Here is a 23,130-nt window from a genome sequence, read left to right on the forward strand (position 1 = left end):
TGATTTACTTACATACCCCTTTATTTTATATCATTTACATATTTAATATTTAAAATTTTAATATTATATATTTATCACTTATAAAATAAATATAAATAAAATATTAAATTTAATAGGATGAAATGAATGATAATAATAAAATATATGATTGATATATTGATATATTTGATATTAAAATTTTATATTAATGATATAAATATAATATTTAATTTTTAGATGTTAGATATATAAATAATATGAATTATAGTAGTATGTATGTAAATCTCCAATAATAATTTTTTTTAAAATAATATTTTAAACAAATGATAATATATATATAATCATTTAAACATTATGTTATATTATTAAAAAGAAATTAAAAATTTAAGAAAATATGAAATTTTGCAATTTATAAATATTATAGGTTTTAAATTTATTTTTTCTTTATTACAATTTCAAAATATATACCGATGCATTCACCGACTCAGTATGTGGCCGTTTTTTCGAGGTTATCTTAAACGTGGAAGCAATCAGGCCGTCCACGTCAGCTGCCGACTAACCGCATGATCAGGACGTCGCATGGAGGTCCCATGCGGAGGGTCCACATAGGGCTATCAGCAGGATTGCCTTTATAGAAAGAGCCATAGATTTGAGGATAATTGGAAGGATAATTGTTTAATTCTTTGCAAGGATAAATGGATAGAATAATTTAAGGATAACTTCTTTCAATAATTTATATGCTTTGGCACAACCTATCATGCACCGCTTAAGTGGAGATACTATTTAAGAAAAAAAAAAATTATTAAAAATTCTGACAAAATTTGATAAAAAAATTTCAAATTTATTTTGAGATGAGTATTGATTCATAATCCAATAATTTATTAGATCCGATATTAGTTTTAAGGTAATATTTAAATTGAAAATTTTTAAGATCAAATGGAAATTATGATGGTTGCGGATTAGAATATACGCAGCGATAGAGTTAATAAACGTTAGTCTTAGTGTTGTATGAATATCTAGCACACAAACAGAGGTGAAATAACAACACAGAATTTTTACATGGAAAACCTTGAAAGGGGAAAAATCACGGGGCCACGCCCAGTTGAAAGAGTTCCACTATTATTTGTTTGGAATACAAGAGGCTGGCTCGCCCTTAAAATTTAGGACGATCAGATTACAATGAATATCTTCAAGATTGAAAATCAGTTAAAACGTCGAGCAAAGTTCCGGTGTCACTTGGAGATCGGGCGAAATTTTGGCGTCCTTCGAAGGTCGGGTATAATTCCGGCATCAGGCAGAACTCTAGTGTCCCTTAAGCATCGGACATAACTCTGATGTCCCTTGAGAAGAATTCCGACGTCCCTCGGGCATCCGGCAGAATTTCGGTGTCACTCGGGCGTCAGACAAAACTCTGGCGGTGGTCGATGAGTTATTTTCTCATATCATTCTCTTCTCTTCTTCTCTTATTCTTGCTTAGTTTTTTTTCTCAAGAGAAATGAGGGGCCTATTTATAGATTTTCTGGAGTGACACGACCTGTAAATAGGAGAGAGATCAGGGGAAAATATGAAGTGGTTTAGATGAACGACCGATATTGAATCCTTCGATCATGAACCATTTATCAGGCATTTGAAGGTCTATATGTCTTTGGAATTATGTGAACTTGGGCTCATTGGATTTGTCTTGTCTAGCCGCTCGATTCAACTATAAGCTCGTCAAATTTGGAAACCGTTTGGTAACTCAAATTGTGGTACAAACTTTCCAACAACGCTTTGGGTTCTTGATTTTGACTCATTTGGGCTCGAATTGAGTTGAATTTGGTGTCATTGGGTTCGTATTTCTGAGACGCTCAGTTCGACTGTAAGTTTGTTGAAATCAGAGTTCAGGTAATCCCGGATTTAATTTTTGAAGTTTCCAGTTTGATTTTGCCTTGAGATTCGTGCACGATCAAGATAATTTTTGGATGATGTATTAATGATGATAGTAAATTTATGGCCGAGTTAAATGTTTTGATGAGATAAACTCATCGACATCTAAGGTGAACCGATCTGAATTTTAACGAGCCCGAAAAAAGCACTTGAAGCAATAATTAGAATTATTGTGGTAATAATCAAAATATCTCTAAATATTGCATGCATATGATCAAATTGAGTGTTTTGATGAGACAAATTTAACAAACCAAATATCGCTTAAATTTTCATCATTAAAAACACTTGAACCTTAGAATAATTATTTATAATTGAAAGGATAAAGATGGGGTGTTCTAAGGAGTGTCGTGGATTCTGGGTATATTTATAGATGTTGTCGTTTTAAAAGTGTATAAATAGATGTTTATTCTCTACATGAAACATAAGGTTGAGTTTTACCTTGATTTGAAATTAAAGAGAGAGCTCCAATTTTGAACCGCTATCATTGGCCGCCGCCATTAGATCGTTGATATTAGATCAATATCTTTGGACCACCACCAAGCTATGATTGTTGTTCGACAATTGTCATTACGACAACCATCAATAGGCCACTGTCATTCGATCATGTTCTGATTATAGAGGTTGTCACTTGACTATAATTTTTTGACTACTGTTGCTTAGCTATGGTCGTCAGACCATCGTCACCTAATTATAATGTAATCTTCCTCATTAACACCAAGATTTAGACTATATTTTTTGATTTCGTGTCTTATCTTTTGAAAGAAGAATGATTGAACATACATCGAATAATCTCTTGAAGATAACTTTAATATCTCAAGGCAACCCTCACCACAGAATTAAACTTTTATAATCAATGTCTATTACATTGTATTAATCTTTTTCTAACAATTAGAAAATGCAACATTTATAGTTAATGACATACAATAGTGAAATCATTTCATCTGACTCTTGAATAATGTTTTTTTTTTCTTTCTTGTTTACGATTTTCATATTAAAATTTTTGTCCCTAAGAAGCATATTTGGATTATGGAGATAGCTTGATTGCAACCTTGCAGTATTAGCATCTCGGTCAAGATTGTGCTCAAGTAAATCCTTCAATTATAAATTTATTTATGCATCCATGGTAGCTATGTTGATAGATATCTTTCTCGAATTTAGAATGTTCTAGACATCAAATGTAAAATGTCCTAGACATTATCGTAGTTAAAAAAACTCCTATGTATTATTATATTAATTCCCTTAGAAGCAGATTAAGATTAGGGGGCAACCCTGATTGTCAGCCTTGAAAGGATAATCATATTAACATTGATATGTAATCAAAAAATTTTCTTGATCGGGCACAAATCTCAAGGCAAAAATTAAGTTGGAAACTAAAAAAATTAAATCTGGGATCATTTGAACTTTGATTTCAACAAACTTACAGTGGAATTGATCGTCTCGGAAGTACGAACCCAAAGACACAAAATTCAACTCGATCCGAGCCCAAATGGGTCCAAATTGAAGACCCGAGCACATTCGGAAGGTTCAATCCATAATTTGGATTACCAAACAGTTTCCAAATATGACTTGCTAATAATCGAATGGAGCGGCTCGACGAGACGAATCCAACGAGCCCAAGATCGAAGAATTCCGATATCGTTAAGACTTTCAAATGTCTGACAAACGGTCCACGATCAAGGGATTTAATATCGGCTGTCCATCCGAACCACTCCACATTTGCCCCTGTTCATCCCCCTATTTACGGGTTATGTGATCCTAAAAAATTATAAATAGCCCCTCATTTCTCGTGAGAGGGGACCCAAGCAAGAAGCAAGAAGAAGAAGACGAAAAGAAGAAGAGAAGGATAGGAGGGAAGAAGCTCATCGACCACCGCTAGAATTCTGCCCGACGCCCAAGTGACGTCGGAATTCTGCCCGAGTGACGTCGGAATTCTGCTCGACGTTTGAGTGACGCCGGAATTCCGCTAGACTTTCCAAGTAACGCCAAAATTTCGCCCGACTTCCACGGGACGCCGTAATTATGTCTAATCTCTAGGTGACTCTGGAGTTTTGCCTGAATACCATCTAACGCCGGAATTCTCCCCGGTCGCCGATTGACGTCAGACTTCTACCCGACGGCGGACCTCCACTCGTTGCCAGATTTCTACTCGACGTCGAACTTTTGTTCGTTGTCAGATTTTTGTCGAACATCTATCCGATGCTGGATTTCTGTCCATTGATGGACTTCTACCTGACACATTCCTTCCGACCTCCGTCGTCAGACAACGATCTTTATGACCTCCGTCGCCAACCGACTACGGTCCTGCTGACTTACATTGCCTACCAACTACAATTCTACCGACCTCCGTCACCCGCCGACTACGGTCCTTTTGACTTACATCGCCCACCGACTACAGTCCTTCCTACTTCTGTCGCCCACCGACTACGATCCAGCCGACTTACGTCGCATATCGACTACAGTCCTTCCGACCCCTGTCGCCCGCCGACTACGGTCCTTCTGGCTTACGTCGCCCATCGACTATGGTCCTTCCGATCAAACGAATACGTCAACAGTGACTCTTTGTATTCCCACTATGTAGTGTACTCTATAAGATGTACATCAAGCTAAGGCCTTCCCCCAAAGAATGGCCTCATTTGTAATCAATTGCAATTATTAGTGGATTCATTCAAACTGGGCTAGGCCCCGTGATTTTTTCCTCTTTTCAAGAATTTTTCATGTAAAAATCTTGGTGTCTCATATGAATGCTACACTATCTTTCTTATCTGATTGCGCGCCGAATTTTCGTACAACGCTATGACACTAAATTTTATATTTATCTATTGCCGCGAATACTCAAGGACGCAACAAACATATTGAGCATAAATATTGTAGTTGAGTAAATCCTTTCATATAATATATTTTTTTAAAATTGCATCCAAGGGAACCATGTTTTATCTTTCTCAAAGCTTCTTGCAAATATGAGATACTTCATAAAAAAAAAAAAAAATTCAATGAGTTCCAAATTTTATATACAATCCCTAAATGGATTTCTGCTTCCTAGGTAAGGTCACAGTCATGATCTCAAAAGGAAAATAACAATTCAATGGAAAAATAAAAAACTTTACAATAATATATGATATTTATTTTTAAAAAAAATTGCCAGTGAGTTTCGCTTTCAGATTTGGATACACATGACATTCACCCCCGTTTGACCAAGATACAATAAATTAAAGGAATTTGATTTAGTTAATGTCATCGAGCAAAGCTTTGATAAATAATATTAGATAGCAAAAATAGAAAAAAAAAATAAAAAAAATCTTAAGCACTTTGGAGTCATTCTCTCTTACAATGTTAACTTCAAACATTTCAATATTTCATGTTTAGCGTCATCTTATCAATTACTAAAATAAATAAATAAATATTTTATTACTAACTTTTAATAACCAAGAGGAAATATTTTATTGATGATGAAAATGATTGGTATGTGCTGCAAGTGGAAAAGAAGAAATTCAGTGGGTTGAACACAGTATCACTTTAGAGGCAGTGGTTTTTTTTCCAACATATTCATTGTATACATTGTTCTTTTATTTTTTTGTGGCTAGGAATGATTGCAAGTGGGTGAAGCTCAACCAAGTTTTTTTTTTGCTAAATAAATAAATAAAGCTATTTATATTAAAAAAATTCTTAAAAATTATGATTAGATGTGGTACGTTTTTTTTTTTTGCTTTCTAAAGCAATTTTTCAGTACAAAAAGCTTCTAATTTAAGGTTTTTTTTTACTAAAAAGTTACTTTAAAAATCAATAAGTCAGCTCTCCCAAACAGAGCCGTATTACCAACTAAATTTAAATCTGAAATATTTAACATACATTATGGGTCTGCTTGGGATGGATAAAACATTTATGAAGTTGATTGTAAGTTACTATGGGGAAAAAACTCAGGTATATATATATATATATATATAGCGACCAAAGGCCTTCCCATAGGAGATGGCAAGAATGGACGGTTGTGATGAAACTAGTTGAAATTTACAGAGATCCATCGCGTCATGTGCGGCCGTGATGGGGCATTCGCGCTTAGAGCATAAGAATAGAAGATAAGAGATAGCTGCAATTAGCTTACAGGCCGACACTTCGAACGCGGCGGGAGGGGTTCTCGACAGCTGGGGAGGTGGCAACTGGTCATGGCGTCGTTATCTCCTTCAATCCATTCGTCGTGGTAAGCTCCACAATTTTACCGCAATTTCTTCAGATTTTATCAGCGGTGGCTTATGAACATGGTCCCGTCGAATTCTTGAGAAAACTGAAATGTTCTTATGTAAAAGTTTACTTTGACGATTAACCATGTTCTTAGAAATGGGTTTGTAGCTTTCAATTCTCCATTTTCTTATATTTTGTATTTTTTTTTTATATTTCAGCCAGCATGGGCTGTTTAGATGAATGGATAGGTTTACTTCTTTGTTTTGAATGCGCTGTATAAGGTCGTTCTTTTTAGTAGATTCTTCAGCATTGCACTGTGGACTTAATCCTGAAATCAATAGGCAATACAGTGGCAGACATTGCGGAATCTGGTCCATTTTCTCTGGAAAATCAACCAGTCGTGCATAACGAGTCTTACTAAGCATGCCTTTTTTTATTTTCCAGAATTTTTTCTTCTTAAGCAGGAACTACGGGTGTAAATGGGCTGAATTTGGCTGAGCTCAAGCCTTGTTCTGGTCTGTTTATTAAGTATATGATAGAAGCTGCGCTGTTTGTGTTCTGCTCATTTGCTTACATGAGGAACAGCAGCCGTTTGCAAGCATCAAATCTATGTAAAAATCTACATTAAATTGAGAAGGGTATGATTGAGAATATTGATGCACGAGTGAAATAAATCAAGGAACTTTATGATCATTGTATGAAGACTTTTTTATTTGCTTGCACATTATTAGACCCTACATCTACTAGAAAGTTCTTGGCCCCTTCCTTCCCTATTTATCATTCCATTCTCCTTATTTTAACTATTTGGGGTAGTAATTATAGTTTATCTTCTACCATTTATTCATATTGAGTATTATCGGATGTGTAAACCCAAAATCGTGAACTTTTTTTTATACATTGTCTATTGAGTACTTGTTGCTCACATCCACTTTACTAGTGCATCTTTTGTTGTGAAATGCGTTCTCAAATCATAAAAGTGTATTTCAATTATTGTTTCTTCAACAAGTATTTTTTATGCTTTCTCTAATAATCAGTTCTCACTTCATAGTATTTAGTTTTATCATAAATCTATCTCAACATTCTCAATTTTGTGTGCTTAACTTGGGTGTTAGTGACTGATTTCCCTTGCCCAATAATTAAATCCTTAGAGTAGAGTAGACCTAATTGTTGTTTGGTAGGATCAATCTTTAGTTCATGATGGGGTACCAAATGCATGGCTCTATGATATTCTCTTATGTTATAGTACTCATGAGATACTCCATCATTGTGATTTTGGATGCATACAAATTTAGGTTTAAAAGTTATATCTTGAGACTATTTTCCACAAATATAATCTTATTAAAGCGGAATAAAATGGATTATTCCATTTGAATTGCACTATAAAATCTTCTTTTGTCCCTCAAATAATCCATTCCAAGCCCAATTTTGTCAAGAAATTACCTTTATTTTATTTTTTCACAAGCATTGAAAGAATTGATTGACTATTTGAGTTCAACATTTCTGTAGTATTTATACAATAAAATAAGGAAATAATAAATAGAGAATAATTATAATAGTTCACAGATTGATTAGTTGATAGAATAATAAATGAGAATAATTATAATTGTTTACATATTGATGAGTATACAACAAGGATCTCACATATCAATGAGGTAGTATTGGAAGAAGATGAAAGTGGGTGATAGTCTTGGGGAATGTTGGTCATAGCTGGTATAAATTATGCAAATATTTCACACTCCCCCTAAGCGAATGAATGGATGTCATATATTTTAAGCTTGCCTCATAAATTTTGATACGCAAGCCCTAATAATCTTTTTATGAGAATGTTAGCGAGCTATCATTTGTGATTTCAAATTGAGTATAGATTTGACCACTATCAACTTCTATCTTTATTTAGTGTCGATGAACTTCAATGTACTATTGTACTTAGTACAATCATGCTGCTCAAGATACGTTCAATATTGACGGCTGATTTGTTAGCACAAAAGAGCCTCATATGACTTTTTCATTCAACATTTAAATCTTGTAGGATAAGCCATAACAATTTGTAGATTCTCAATGCCATATATTTAAATTCGGCTTCTACACTATATCTTGCTACCACATATTATATTAAGTATGATTATGTTGCACGGGATTATGTGGACTATTAATGGCTAACATGTTATCATAATAAATCATCATAAGATTTTTTTTTTTATTCAACCTTTAAATCTTTTAGGATAAGCAATAACGAATCTTAGATTCCCAAAACCTTAGATTTAAATTTGGCTTATTCGCTAGATCTTGCTACTATATATTATTTTTTACTTCTCAAAGTCATGATATTTCCTTCTAAGGATGTGCAATATTCTAAAGTTGAAGTCATGTGAACCATAAAACTTTCATAATATACATTTTGTATGCTTAAAGAGTTAAATCCTCTTTCTTTTTTTAAAAGAATTCCTTTTTCCTAAGTATCATTCAAATATTATAGAATTTTGTATACTTTTCTAATGCGGTTCTTTGGAATTGTTCTTGAATTAACTCACCACATACATCAACGTTATAGGCAATATTAGATCAAGTTTGTGATAAATAGATATGTCTTTCCACTAGTCTCTAGTAGAAAATTTTTCTATTGTTGCTTCGTCTAGAGCATCTACAAGTTTATGAATAAATTCAATGGCCCTCTTAATGGGCTTGCATTTCAACTTAATTATGTGTTTCAACATGTTTGTTATGAATTTTTGTTGTGATATAAAGATTTCATATTCAAAGTGTGCAACTTCAATGATAATGATGTATTTATTAGGGAAGTAAAACCAAAAAAGCGAAAAAAAACATGAAATAGAAAATACAATGAAAAGAAAGAACATCAATATTTAACGTTAAAAAAAACTCAAAACCAGGAAAACATCTTGGAGCCACACCACACTAAGAAATTCATTATGAAAGTTGGGAGAAATTTGTACATCTTTTTTTTTTCTCACTCTCTCCTTCTCTCTCTTCAATCTTGCTTGTTCTCATTCAAGAAATAACAAAGAGAAAAAAACATTGAAACCACCAAGGGATGCAACCCTTTATGAAAAATGAGGAAAAAAACTGTTCATCCTGCCTCACAGTCCCTCAACGATCAACTCTCTATTTCAAGTTTTCCTGATAGCGCCGCAACGCTAGGGTCTGGAGCACCGCAGCACTTTGCTCTCTTTCTGTCTTTAAGAAAACTATACAGCGCCGCAGTGCTCGGGTATACAACGTCGCAGTGTTGTGCGGTTGTACATAAAATTTCAGCCAAGCAGGGGAGGACTCCCTTCAACCCACTGCAAGCTCGACCGATGGAATTGAGGTCCGAGACAGCATTGTTACACGATTGATCGACACAATCAGATTTCTAATTCTTTCACTTCAAATACTTATAGTGATCTTTTATATTAATTATAAATTTCTTTCTGCTCACTATCTATCATTTTACTATCATTAATATAAACTTATAGCGAGGAGACTCCGCTTAAAGCTGTGTATTTCACTAATAATATATAATATCCTTAACTTCATTTGTATTCCATATTGAGTATTACCTTGGTGAACCTTTCAAATCATGCCCTTGTAGAATGCCTTGACCCATACAATACCTTTTTTAGCTTACATACATTTTGATTTGTATTTGAGATAAACTCCGGTGGAACATCCGTTTATACTTTCTCCTTTGGGTCACCACGTAACAAAGCATTCTTCATATTGAATTGTTGTATCTTTGAGTCCTTGTTAACTACTAAAGAGAAGAGAGCTATAAATATTATTTCTTTTAGCAACTGGAGCAAATGTTTCAAGATAATCTATTCCATATATTTGAGTTTAGCCTTTGGCCATTAGTTTGACTTTATACTTTTAGTTAATCATCATATTTATATTTTATAAGAGAAAATGATCAAAATGATCTCGAACTATATTAAATGACTATTTTGATCTCTCAAGTCTTTAAAAATGAATCAAAATAGTCTCATGGTGATACTATTTTGGTTCTTCTTTAAGGAGTTGAGGGACCAAAAATTTTCTTTAATATTGTTAAAGATTGTTTTGGTCTTTCATAAAGAATCAAGAGATCATTTTGGTCCTTTTTTCTATTTTATAATAAAGATTCATCTACATAACACTTATTGATTTCTTATTGATAAATTTACTAGTTTTTATTGCTTCTCTAATAGCATTATTCTAATTCACTTTATTTAACGCCTCAGACCTTTTTAGGGATAGAAATAATATGCATGTTAGTAAAAAAGAATGATGAATGTGAGAAAGATTTTTATGTGGTAAAAGTAATTGTAAGAGATATTTGGTGAAAATTTTTGTACCTTTATTTTAAGCTCAATTTTTCTCTTCATGGATTCAATGATAGGTATTGATTCGATTTATTGGATTTGAACAACTTTGGATGCTTTTCTTCTTGAGTAAACCTATAATGGCAGAGTAAAAAGTGGTTCTGGTATAGGCTTGGTTAGTTGGTTTAAGTAGGAGTGGCTGGTTCTAGAATATAGTTGTTTGCAGGAATGATGGGTAAGGAAGGGAGATCAAGAAAAAAATTCATATCTGAATGATATTTCTTCCTTAGGATTAGTAGTAAAAAAGTTGTGATATTTTCATTGCAAATGGTATCAACGGACACATATACACTCTCGTAGGGAATGGTAGCATTCATATTCTTTTCTTATGGGAGAATAGCCAATGAATACATATTTATGTGCTTGAGGATCAAATTTTCCTTTATTTTGCAAATGTGTAAACAAAAACAGCACTTTTAATATTTTGGCAATAGGATCGTTTGAGTTGGTAAAATGGAGATATAATTTATTTAGAACTTGTGAAGGACTATTAAACCCAATAACCTTTGTAGCTAATTTGTTTGTGATGTTGTGGGTGACATTAAAATTGCTTGCACCAATATTATTTTGAGTCATTGTCTGGAGAAAGAAAGTCCTTGTGGTAGCAAGTATGTAACTCTTCTTTTGTTCAACTCCATTTTGTTGAGTTGCATACACTCAAGAGAACTCATTTATTATTATTATTTTCATAGAAATAGAGGGGAGAGAATGGTTAAAATAGTCTTTGGTATCGTTAAGTATGATTCTTTCATTTTCAACACTAAATTGATTTTTTATCATGTTGAAAAAGATGTAAAGATGATACTTACATTGCTTTTGGCTTTTAGTAAAAAAGATACTTGACACATGGGTGCAACCATTGATGGAAGGAGATAAACCATTGAGCTCTAGAGATGTTAGGTGTAAAGGATGATCTCCATATGTCACTATAAATGAGAAAAAAAGAAAAGAGTTCTTTCGTCATTCATTGAAGAATTGATATGTTTATGTTTTGTTAGTTCATAAACATTGCAATGAAAATTTTCAATGTTATTTTCTTTGAATAATGAAGGAAATATGATTTTGAGAGCAATAAAGATGGGTAACCAAAGCATAAATGGTGAAGCCATTATTTTTCTTTATTAGATTTAAGGGTTAAAAAAAAAGATAAGAAATTATGTTGGATAGAGTTTTCTTGTTTTTTAGATTATTGAAGGTAGTTGAGATAGAGTTTTCTTGATTTTTAGATTAGTGAAGGTAGTAGAGACCATTCCTTTCTTTAGCAATCCCAATAGTCCTCTGCATGCCATATATTCTTGAAAGAGACAATATGAAGGATAAAACAATACACTGCATTTGAAATCTTTAATTAGCTTTGTGATGGACTCCATATTGGCAAATAATTTAGGTATATGGAGGGTTTATGAGATTATCTTTCTGATCAACCACAGCGGTGAAGGATCCATAGACTATAGTTTTTTTTTGTGTTTCAATGACAAGAGATTTGTGAAAGAATTTTTTAAGAATAGTTTGTTATATGATCTCTTCTAAATTATGACCAAATAGCTAAAAATTAACATATCTAAGTGATGTAGAACTACGATGATTGCAATGAGTTTGTTAAGATTTTGCACAACTTCTTGATGAGAGAAATAACAAAGAAATCTATTAGCAAATAAAACGACGAATCAAAATGTAAGAGGGTCACTACCGGTTAGGCTAAGTTGCACATCAAAAGATTTGAAACTTCAAAATAACGTAGGAAAATAATATCATGCCAAGATAGTAGTTTCAACAAAATCCCTAGTCTAACAATAAGATAAGTAAATAATGAATGCACTCAAATTCCTACGTTTACTAAGCTTAGCAGATTCAGGCAAATGCGTCATTCGTGATTACAATCAAATCACAAGAGAGGATTAGCCTTAAGAAATACGAGAAAAGGAGTAGAAAACCTTCGTTAAGGATTGACGGCAATCCTCCACTCAACGATCTCCAATTGCTCTTCAATAGATCAAAAACCAAAGTGTCCATTCTATGTAGTCCTCCACCGTGTGGTCGATCCTAGAAGTTGACGTCGAAGAAGGTTGAATGAAGAATGTGCACGAAACCATGTTCGTCGTAGACAATTCCGTAATCAGTGTCGGGATTGGCCATTTATAGATGCTAGATGATGATTTCTCCCCAAAGATTACTAGTAATCTTGAACTCCGTTGAAGAGAAAGAAGTTTCTCTTCTATTTGAAGTAAGGATGAAGAAAAGGTGGCCGACCAAGGGAGGAGAACAAGGTTAAGGCTTTAAGTTCAGATTTTGGGAAAAGAGGTTGAGGGAATTCAAATTCAACACTTCCTAACTAGCCTCTTGATTGAGACTAATTAAAGGAAGAGAGAAAAAAAAAAGGAGAGAGGGGTGGCGGGTAAGAGAGGGAAAACTTGAGATTTATTTCCAAAATCAAGGATGAGATTTTGGAAAGTATTCATGAGGTGGGGCTTTAGGAAATTTCGGCCATGAGGGGGCTTGGGGGGTTTTGAATTATTTCTAAGAGTGGGATTTAGTTTTAGGAAATAAATCCAAGTGGATTTAATAGGGTGGCCGGCGGCTTCAAGAGATTGGGAGGAGATTGGGGGAAGCGATTGGGGTTTAGGGATTTGGAAAGATTTAAATTAAATCCAATTTGAATTTGAAATTCAAATAGGGTTAATTTATGACTTTCCTAAAATAGATTTAATAATTTAGGAAAGATTTTAAATTTCAAATTGAATGAATTTGAAATCAAAATATGTCCAAATTAGGCAATGGAAATCAAAGGGGGGAGGGGATCTAGGGCTGGCGGGTTGATTGGATTCGGGTATGGGGGCCGGCGGCTAGGTGGGGTGTATGTGGAGCTCGGTCGAGTAAGGGGAAAGGGCTTGGGGAGGGAGAAGGTCTTGGGTGTGATGATGGCCGGTGGTGGTGGTAGGAGGCAGTGGCGGAGTGAGGGGGGCCCACGGGGGCACGTGCCCCCCCTCGGTAAATTGAAATTCCTTTCATTCGCCTGCTTTAACAAAAAAAAAAAAAAGAAGAAACTAATTCATATGTCCTAACTCGACTGCGGACTGCTCATGCTCGGTGCTCCAGAGGAATCGCCTCCCAGGCTCCCAGCGACGACACGTTTGGGCGGTTTGGCCCTGTGTTCGCTCCTCCCAACTCTAACGGACAAAGCTTGAAGAGGCGACAAGACCACCGAGGGCCCAAGGCGCTGACCCGTTCTAAGTTCTCTCCTCCCGCCGAAGCTTGAATTGACGCCGTTCACTGTTTGATGGATGAAGGCCAAAGATACGATCAGATTAGGTAAACTGAAATTTTTCATACACATTCTCTCATTTCATTTGGTGCCGACCTGTTCTTAGATCCATATTCTCTCATTTCGTTTGGCCTCCACTTCAAGATTTAGGTCAACTGAAATTTTTCCTACAAGTTTATGTTTTCTTCTACTGCATTATTGATTGATTTTATGAGTTATTCTTGCAATAATCTTTGTATTCTTTCTTCCATTGCATTCTTGTTGGATGTCAATATTATGAGTTTTCCTATGGATCTTATGTGTTAATTAACATAGGTCTTATAATTTGTAAAGTTCTTAACCTAATTGGTTAGAATACAGCATATGCAAAGATAAGGCTTACTGTTTATATTGTTATCTATTTAAAGCAGTAGGAAGAGGAAATGAGGATGATGATGCATTCAATAAGAATGGATTTTCAAATTGGAAAAAATCAAATAGATTTGAACTTCATGTTAGGAGTCATAATAGTGCGCACAATATTGCACAACGAAACTGTGAAGACTTGATGAATCAAAGTCAACATATTGGTTTTATGTTTAAGAAGCAAACAGATTATGCCACAACTGCATATCGAACTTGTCTAAATGCATCACTTGATTGTGTGCGTTTTCTTTTAAAGCAAGGGCTAGCTTTTAGAGCCCATGACGAGTCTGACACATCCAGAAATCAAGGAAATTTCCTTCAGCTGTTGCACTTTTTAGCTGAACATAACAATGAGATAAATAATATGGTGCTAAAAAATGCTCCATAAATTTTAAAGTTAATTGCACCAGAAATTCAAAAGGATATCACCAGAGCTATTTCGATTGCAATCATATACTTCATAAATAAAGAAATTGGAGAAAATTACTTCTCTCTTTTGGTTGATGAAGCACGCGATATCTCATCAAAAGAGCAAATGGCTATTGTGGTTTGATTCGTTAACGAAAAGGGTCAGGTGGTTGAACGTTTTCTAGGCATTATTCATGTTCCTGATACAACGGCTAGAAGTCTCAAAAAATCCATTGAAGAGTTGCTTTCAACTTATGGTTTAAGTATATCCAAATTGCGTGGTCAAGGATATGATGGAGCAAGTAATATGAGCGGGGAGTTTAATGGGTTAAAGGTATTATTTCTCACTGAGAATAAGACAGCACATTATATTCATTGCTTCTCACATCAGCTCCAGTTAGCCTTAGTATATGTTGCAAAAAATCATGTTCAAATTGCTCTCTTATTCTCAGTAATTTCAAATATGATGAATATTGTTGGGGTTTCATGCAAGCGACGTGACCAACTTCGAGATAAGCAACGGGAGAGAACTTTAATGGAATTATAGAATGGAGAACTAGTAACTGGACAAGGATTGAATCAAGAAATATCTCTCAAGCGGTCAGGTGATACACGATGGGGATCGCACTATGAATCAATTATTAGATTGATTACAATGTTCCCCTCAGTTATTGACATTCTAGAAGTGGTTGTTGAAGATGATATCAGTTCTGAACAGAAAGGTGAGGCTTTCGCATTATTAGGGACAATGCAATCATTCGAATTTTCATTCTGCTTACTATTGATGAAGGATATACTTGGTATAACTGCTGAGTCGTCACAAGCTTTGCAAAGAAAAGAACAGGACATTGTAAATGCCATGTCTTTGGTTCGAATATGTAAAAATAGGCTGCAAGTTATGAGAGATAACAAATGGGAAGAGTTCTTCACCAAGCTAACTTCTTTTTGTGAGCAACACAAATTAGATATTCCTGACATGAATGATAGATGGGTTGCTCGGGGACGGCCTCGTCGTAGAGCTCAAGATATGACGAATTTACATCACTTTAGAGTTGAAATTTTCTACACAGTTATCGATATGCAACTTTAAGAGTTAAATAATCGTTTCACAGAGACGAATACTGAGTTACTTTTATCTATTGCTTGTTTGAATCCATCTAAATCTTTTTGTGCATTCAGTAAAGACAGATTAATTCAAATGGCACATCTTTATCCATGTGATTTTACTCCTGTTGAACTAGAAATTCTAGACAATCAGTTGGAAACTTATATCATGGATATGCAATCAGATCCACATTTCTCATTGTTAAAAGATATTGGACATCTTGCTGAGACAATGATACATAACAAGAAAGATATTTTATATCCTCTTGTTTTCAGGCAATTAAAACTCGCTTTGGTTTTGCCGGTTGCAACAGCAGGAGTAGAAAGAGTATTTTCTACAATGGCTATCATTTAAACTCGACTGCGAAATAGGATTGGAGATCAGTGGATGAATGATACTTTACTCGCATATATTGAGAAAAAAATATTGGATTGTATTGAAAATGATGTAATTGTTAATCTTTTTCAAAATATGAAGAGCACACGCTATTAATTGTAAGTATTTTCTATCTTATATTTAGTATTCAATCTTTAAAAAAAAAGAAATTTAAAACTGCCTATGCTGGTCCCAAGCCCGGATGCAAAAAAGTTGAGGGAAATTTTTTTTAAAGAGTTTGTGCCCTCTCTAAAAAATGTTTCTGGCCGCGCCACTGGTAGGAGGGGGAAAGGTAGAGATAGGAAAGAGAACCACGAACCCGACTCGTCTAGGTTGGTGGATGATGCGCAATCCTCCCTCTCCTAGGGCTCTCACTCCAAACTCTCAAGCTCTCAAGAGAAACAAAGAGAAGAAAAATTTGTAATCAATCATTCATTAACCTTCAAAGAGAAACATATGGGCTATAAATAGCCTCGTACATAAGACTAAAAAAAAAGAAAAGACGACAATGCCCTCAGGGCTTACATACGACATCCCTTAATAAAATGGTACAACGGGAAACTAAATAAAACAAATACAATGACATCATAAATAAGAAAATACATCAAATAAATCAAAAATACAATGGCTCAATCATGGCCGTAGATCGGCGGCCACGCCTCTGATAAACCTTCCATGATCTGATGTCTCCATCACTAAGATAAAGGCATTAGACGAGGAGGTGATGCCTAAGAATGTTAGAGTATAAGCTGCTATTGTAGAATTTTTTTTTAAAGTTGCCCCTATTAAAGCCTTTTTTTTTTTCCTCCATGCCTTGTAAATGACCCAGTTTTGTTCTCTTAAAAAAATCTGTGAATTAATCGTGACTGCTTTAGATAGTTCCGTTCAATTGGTATGTTGAGCGGATATTTTGCAATTATTCTCTTGTTTGATTTTGATTACATCTCTTTATTCCAAGAGAACCTGATACTAAGGGTATGTGGGTATTGTTATTGTTGCCCATGAAGAGGGAAACAGAGGTTCCATTCTTGGAAATTTTTTTAAAAAGAAACAACTACGACAATGTAGCAATGAAGGATGCATTGCTGCACTTTTAACATTCTTGTACTATTTATATAATCCTAAGAGAGCTTCTAACAGAGTAACAGGAAACATGCAAAAATAATGAATAATAATTATAAAATAATTAATTTAGTTCATGAATTGATGAGTTGACAGAATAATAATTGCAGAATAATTATAATAGTTTATAGATTGATGAGTATGCAATAGGGATTTCACGGATCCATGAGGTAGGAGTAGAAGTCCACGAAAATGTCGGAAGTTTTGGTGAGCGTTTGTACCAGCTGGTTGAAATTATTCGTGAGTTTCACATTTTTAAATGTGAATATATAAAAATCTCCACAGATTGGCCCATTTCAGTCAATTGTGAAGAAGCACAATATTTATAAACTTTTAGTCAATAAGTCCTCTAGTTTGCAAGTTCTTTATAGAAAATGATACTTATAATCGGTTAAATATTGGTCCTACATTTAGTTGTGTACTTTCTTGAATGACATGTATTGCCATTGATGTAACTTTTGTGCCTATAAATAGAGGTTATAGGTTGTAATATGTTGTATGTTTAAGCAATAAAAATTTGAGTTTTGCTGTTCTCCCTCTCCACTTCCCTCTCTCCTTCCTCCTCTCCCAAGAAGCTCAAGAAGGAAGTGCTTCTTAAACATCCAAGATCCTAACAAGTGGTATTTGAGCCTTGGTGGAGGCGATCTTGAGGAAGGAATGTTCTTGCAACCAAGGCAGAGCGGAGCCTTACGCGTGAGCTCGGACACCGCAGGTGGAGCCACGGAGCGATCGGAGTTTGATCAAACATGGTCGGAGGTTGTGCAGGTTATGGATCAGGGCTTACGTGCAGAAATTGCATTTCTACACGTAGTGCTCGCACTGGAGTGGAGCTGAGACCGGCTGGTCTATGAACGGGCCAATTAGAGCTGTTGCTGGAGGTGTATGGTGATGGGTTTGGACTTAAGCAAGATCAGGCAACGGACTCGTGCGGGCAAGGCAGAAACTGGTTCGCCGGATGCCAGGCGAAGCCGGGTTCAGTGCGGACGGTCATGCAGAGGAGCAGTGTGCGCGGGGCACTTGGCAAGACACATGATTAGTGGGGGAGAAGGCTGTGCGGGTAAAGGTTCATGTGGGTTACGGTGCAGGCTGTCGTGCGGGATCTTGACGGGGTTCGCTAGTTGAGCGAGGGGGCCGAAAGCTTGGGCAGAGGCTGAAGGGGCTGTTCGGTCGGGCTATTCGGGCACATATGAGGGAGAAGGTGGAGCTTCGGATTAGATCAAGAACCTTGGGACAACAAGATGATCGAGAATATGGAATCAGACAAGTGGATCATGCAGAGTCGCAGGTCGGAGAGAGTACAAGTGTCCAAGGCGATCGGTCATATTGCAACAAGCTCGAGTTCTTGTGATCGGGTGGTTCTTTATTTTTGCAAAACTAAATCAAGGTGAAGATTATTATGAATTGATTTAGTTTTAGGTTATGTTGTTCCTGCACGTTACCACATCTATCTAAATCTCAATAAATAGAGATTGTATGTGATGTAAACTGAATAAAGCTTTAGGACAGTTTCCCTCCAAATTCTGTCCTCTTGCAAGAAGCCCAAGAAGAGCTCAAGAATCCTCATTCTAGTTTTAACTTAATCTTATATGATCTACTGATTTTAGTACTCTAGTAGATTAATCTTAGTTGCAGCAAACTCTAGTAATTTTATCAAGGTTGAGTTAAATCATGGTAATCTAACTTGGCTTGATGAATTAATACAGTTGCACCAATGCTAGTTGATTTATGAAGATTGCGCAAAACCTTAATAATTTTGGTGAACTACTAACTTTAGATAACCAGTGTTGTACCAAACCTCAGTAATATTACTAGTGTTATAAGAATCTTTAATAATTTTACTGAGTTTTTTAATATTTTACTAGAATTTCTTCTAAATCCGTGTGTTCTATTCGTTTACCAAAAGGAATTTTAAGTTGGTCGACTGAAGGCCGATCATTCATCAAATGGATATAAAAAATGTTATTTTCAGGGATCCTGGCCAAGTGGGTTCCTACGTGGGATCTGCAAGTTGGATTGCCCTAGGATTCTAAGAAGTTAGATACGAGAATTTCCACTAACAGGTTCCAACCAATGCCACCAGGCAGCGATGTGGATCAGTTTGATGGTTTGATGATGCAGGGAGCGCCTATGGAGTTGAAGAAAAAAAAGATTAACAATTAATTAAAATGAATTGTTCATTAGAAATTTAAGGTATTCTTGTTTTACTAAAAATGCTAATCATAGTCCCTTTTCTCATATGAACTAAACTACATGGAGTATTACATAGTCCTAATCCTTGGTGCTTGATTTCTTATAGGGGTGCAAACGAGTCGAGCTCAAGCTCGAGCCAAGGGTTGTTTGAGTAGAGCTCGACTGCTAGATACTGAGCTCTAGCTCAAAAACCGAGCTTGAGCTCGACTCGTCATATGTCTAGCAGCTCGTTGAGCTCAAACCCAGCTCAAAATGTCATCGCGCCCGCTGTCGTGCCGAAGTCCATGTTCGTTGCTTCCGTTGTCGTCCCGAGGTCCACCGTCGCGCATTTGCTGTAGATATTCATCGTCCCGAGCTCCGCCGTCAAGATACGTTCGCCCGAGCTCGTTCGTCGTCGTCCCAAGGCTCTGCCGTCGAGATCCGTCGTCATCCCAAGCACGTCTGTTCGTCATCGTCCCAAGCTCTCCTGCCCAGTCGAGTCGACAAGTTGAGTCTGAGGTCTGTTCGAGCTCGATAAGCCTTCGAGCTCGAAACTGTGTTCGAGCTCGATAAGTTCGACTCGTCGAGCCTGTTACCGAGTCGAATCTGAGCCCGCTTGCGAGTCGGCTGGACTCGGTTGCACCCCTAATTTCTTAAAACAAAAGTTTATACGGAACAAATGTAATAAGGGCATTTGTGGCTTCTAGGTAGAAACCATATTTTAGAAAGTGATGATTACATCTGACATTTCCATGCTTGAGTGCCCAGTAATCTAAATTATGTATCTTCTTCTTTCTTTTTCAGCAATTTAAAATCTGCATTTCTTGGAGAGATAAGTCGGATACGTTTATCATGTCTTCCTGTCTCCAAGGAGGGGCTCCTAATTAAGCCAGTGCAATGCAAAGAATCTAGGATCGGAAAGAGGCCAATTGAAGTGCCTTCTAGCGTGAATATCACAATGGAAGGGCAGGATGTAAGGGTTAAGGGACCATTGGGTGAACTTTCTTTGACTTTACCTCGAGAAGTCAAACTGGAGCGACAGGAATCTGGACAGTTAAGAATGTTCAAAGCCTTGGAAACTAGAAGAGCAAATCAGATGCATGGCCTTTTCAGGTACAATCTATGATGAGGAACAGCACCTAATTTTTTTTATTTTGAATCTTCTTTTGGTTCTTCTAATGCTTACAACTCACTCAGGGGCCGATCTACCTTAAAGCCCTGCAGACAATTGCTCTCCTGAAAAAATAAAAATTTTCTTTCTTATATGATTCTTTGGATAATTTATCATTCTCAATGTATTTTTTAGTCTTTATTATAAGGATTTTTATGCAATTGCCCCCCTTAAAAGTTTTAAAATAATATAGTCTTTATGCAATTGTCCCAACATCTTCAACATAGGGAAATTTACATACATACCACTTTATAACATCTTATTTACATATCTAACACCTAAAACTTTAATATTACATGAATACCACCATATGTTATTTTAATATCAAATATACCACTTACATTTCTTTCCTACCACACATATATTTCATTTCTACCACTCATATTTGGTATGAAAATGAACTATGGGTGGTATGTATGTAATATTAAAGTTTTAGATGTTAAATATGTAAATAGCATAGTATTAAGTGGTATGTATGTAAATCTCCCTTAACCAGCGAGATAGTAAAGTGAATCTAAACCAGTCCTAATCCTTTGTGTAGAGATGTTATTGTTAGAGAATGATTAACCAGTACAAAGAGAAATAGTAAAGTGAATCTAAAAATATCCTTACAACCAAAATTTGTTCCGGGGCGTTGCCCCCGAAAACCCTCACAGGGGCGCTACCCCTTGACCCCCAACATATCTGCGAAACGTACAACGATCAAGGATATTAACAAATATGGGTCAAGAGGCAGCGCCCTTTGAGAAATTTCGGTTGTAAGGATATTTATGGAAAAAAAATCTACACGTTTACTTATAAGTTTGACTCCCCTGAAAATTAAGGCTGATTCCGCCCCTCAGCTCACTTGTGCATAATTATTTCTCATTTTGTTCTTCTCCACCTTTTTTTTTTGTCAAAATTGAAATTCCTTGTTGTCCTTGTCACATACAGCTACAAGAACCATCAGGTGATCCTTCTTTTGTTTTTTAACTGGTTGATCATTACTCATTTTGTTGCTTGTAGAAACTTTCACCCCTTACACAAGAAAAATTAAAATTTCATTCATATAAAGTACTAAGAAATAGCAATCCACATCCATGAGAACATTCATGGCAGCTTTTTAAAACTGTAAAATGCAGAACCCTTACTGATAACATGGTGCTTGGCGTCTCAAAGGGATTCGAGAAGAGATTACAGTTGGTTGGCGTCGGTTATCGAGCTGTGTTGGAAGGAAAAGATCTGGTTCTGAATTTAGGGTTTTCACATCCAGTGCGAATGGCGATTCCAGATGGGCTGCAAGTGAAGGTGGAAGAAAACACCAGAATTGTGGTGAGTGGTTACGACAAATCTTCCATTGGCGAATTTGCTGCCACCATTCGGAGCTGGAGGCCGCCTGAGCCATACAAGGGGAAGGGAGTCAGGTATGCCGATGAAGTCGTGAGAAGAAAAGAAGGAAAGGCTGGAAAAAAGAAGTAGAAATCAGGTACCGTATTGCGCGATCACTATCTCTGCAATCTGCCATTTTTTTTCCTTTTCATGTTGTAATTTACATTGCCACGAAGCTTGCTGTTTATTTTGAAATGGAAGTGAATTCAGGCCCTTCTCTTTTTTTTTTTTTTTTTTCCTTTGTAAAAGTTTCTTTTGGTAGAGTTTTTTACCACTATTTTTTCATTATTTTTAGGATTTTTTTGGGACGATTTTTTTACTGTTTCTTACATCAATTTTTTAGCACAAAAATTTTAATTTTTTTGCTAGAAAACTGTTTTAAGAAACGGTAAAAAAGTCGCCCCAAACTAAATATTAATACTGAAAAAGCAGCAAGAAAATTATTCCAAATGAAATCTATATAAAAAATTTAAAATAACGGTAAAAAAATTGTCTTGCAAAGGTATATTATTTTTTGCTAATTGTTTTTTCTTTTCTACCATCAAAGCAATTAAAAAATTGTTTCTTTTTTTTTTGGAAAAAAAAGAAACAATTTTTAATTAAAGTATATTAATTTTATAAAACATATTTAATGTTTAAACAACATCAAAAATAAATATGTAAATCTTTATATCTATACAAAGAATCAATCAAATTTTAATTAAATAAAGTTTGTTTGGAGTTAAATCAAATTTATTCCGAGCAAAGTATTTTAGAACCAGAGCATATAATCGATTAAAATATAAGCTTCTTTTGGGACAATTTTTTTATTATATTTTAAAGCAGTTTCTTAGTACAAAAATTATTTGAGCTATAAATTTTTGTATTTGAAAGCTGTTTTAAAAATATAATAAATAAGCTGTCCCAATCGAAGCCTAAAAAATAGAGGAAATTGTGATGGTATTGCATGAGAAGGGTATTGAGAGATCGATTATGTTCAAAGAGTATCAAAGAGGTCGAAATATGCAAACCTCTAAAAAAAAGAGATGAGACATTCACAATAAGATTTTGCTAAAAAATGTATTGATAGGGCTTGTGAACTGTTTATCAAAAGCGAAGCAACACATAGATTGAGAAATGTTGTATTTTTTTATGTTATTTAATATTCTAGGAGTAAATAAATATATTAATATACTTGTTCTGAAGTATTGAAGAAAAGTATGGTTAACGTTCTCTATATGCAAATGAGGAAATTTCATGGAGTGAAACGAAAATTTTCAGAACCGGTCGTACAACGGTCCAGCTTGTTATAGTTAAAATGTTA

At 35.3% G+C, this 23,130-nt stretch overlaps 1 protein-coding gene across 1 annotated transcript; it reads left to right on the forward strand.

Annotated features, from left to right (window-relative positions):
* Positions 1-5,942: 5,942 nt before the first annotated feature.
* On the forward strand, positions 5,943-22,050 carry LOC110101180 (50S ribosomal protein L6, chloroplastic). The gene is made up of 3 exons (XM_020828970.2): positions 5,943-6,100; positions 20,093-20,401; positions 21,581-22,050. Exons 1-3 carry the CDS (start codon positions 6,066-6,068, stop codon positions 21,915-21,917), a joined length of 681 nt encoding a protein of 226 aa, XP_020684629.1. The 5' UTR covers positions 5,943-6,065; the 3' UTR covers positions 21,918-22,050.
* Positions 22,051-23,130: the final 1,080 nt, after the last annotated feature.

Source organism: Dendrobium catenatum, unplaced genomic scaffold (genome assembly GCF_001605985.2).
Source record: "Dendrobium catenatum unplaced genomic scaffold, ASM160598v2 fragScaff_scaffold_883, whole genome shotgun sequence".
NCBI lineage: Eukaryota > Viridiplantae > Streptophyta > Magnoliopsida > Asparagales > Orchidaceae > Dendrobium > Dendrobium catenatum.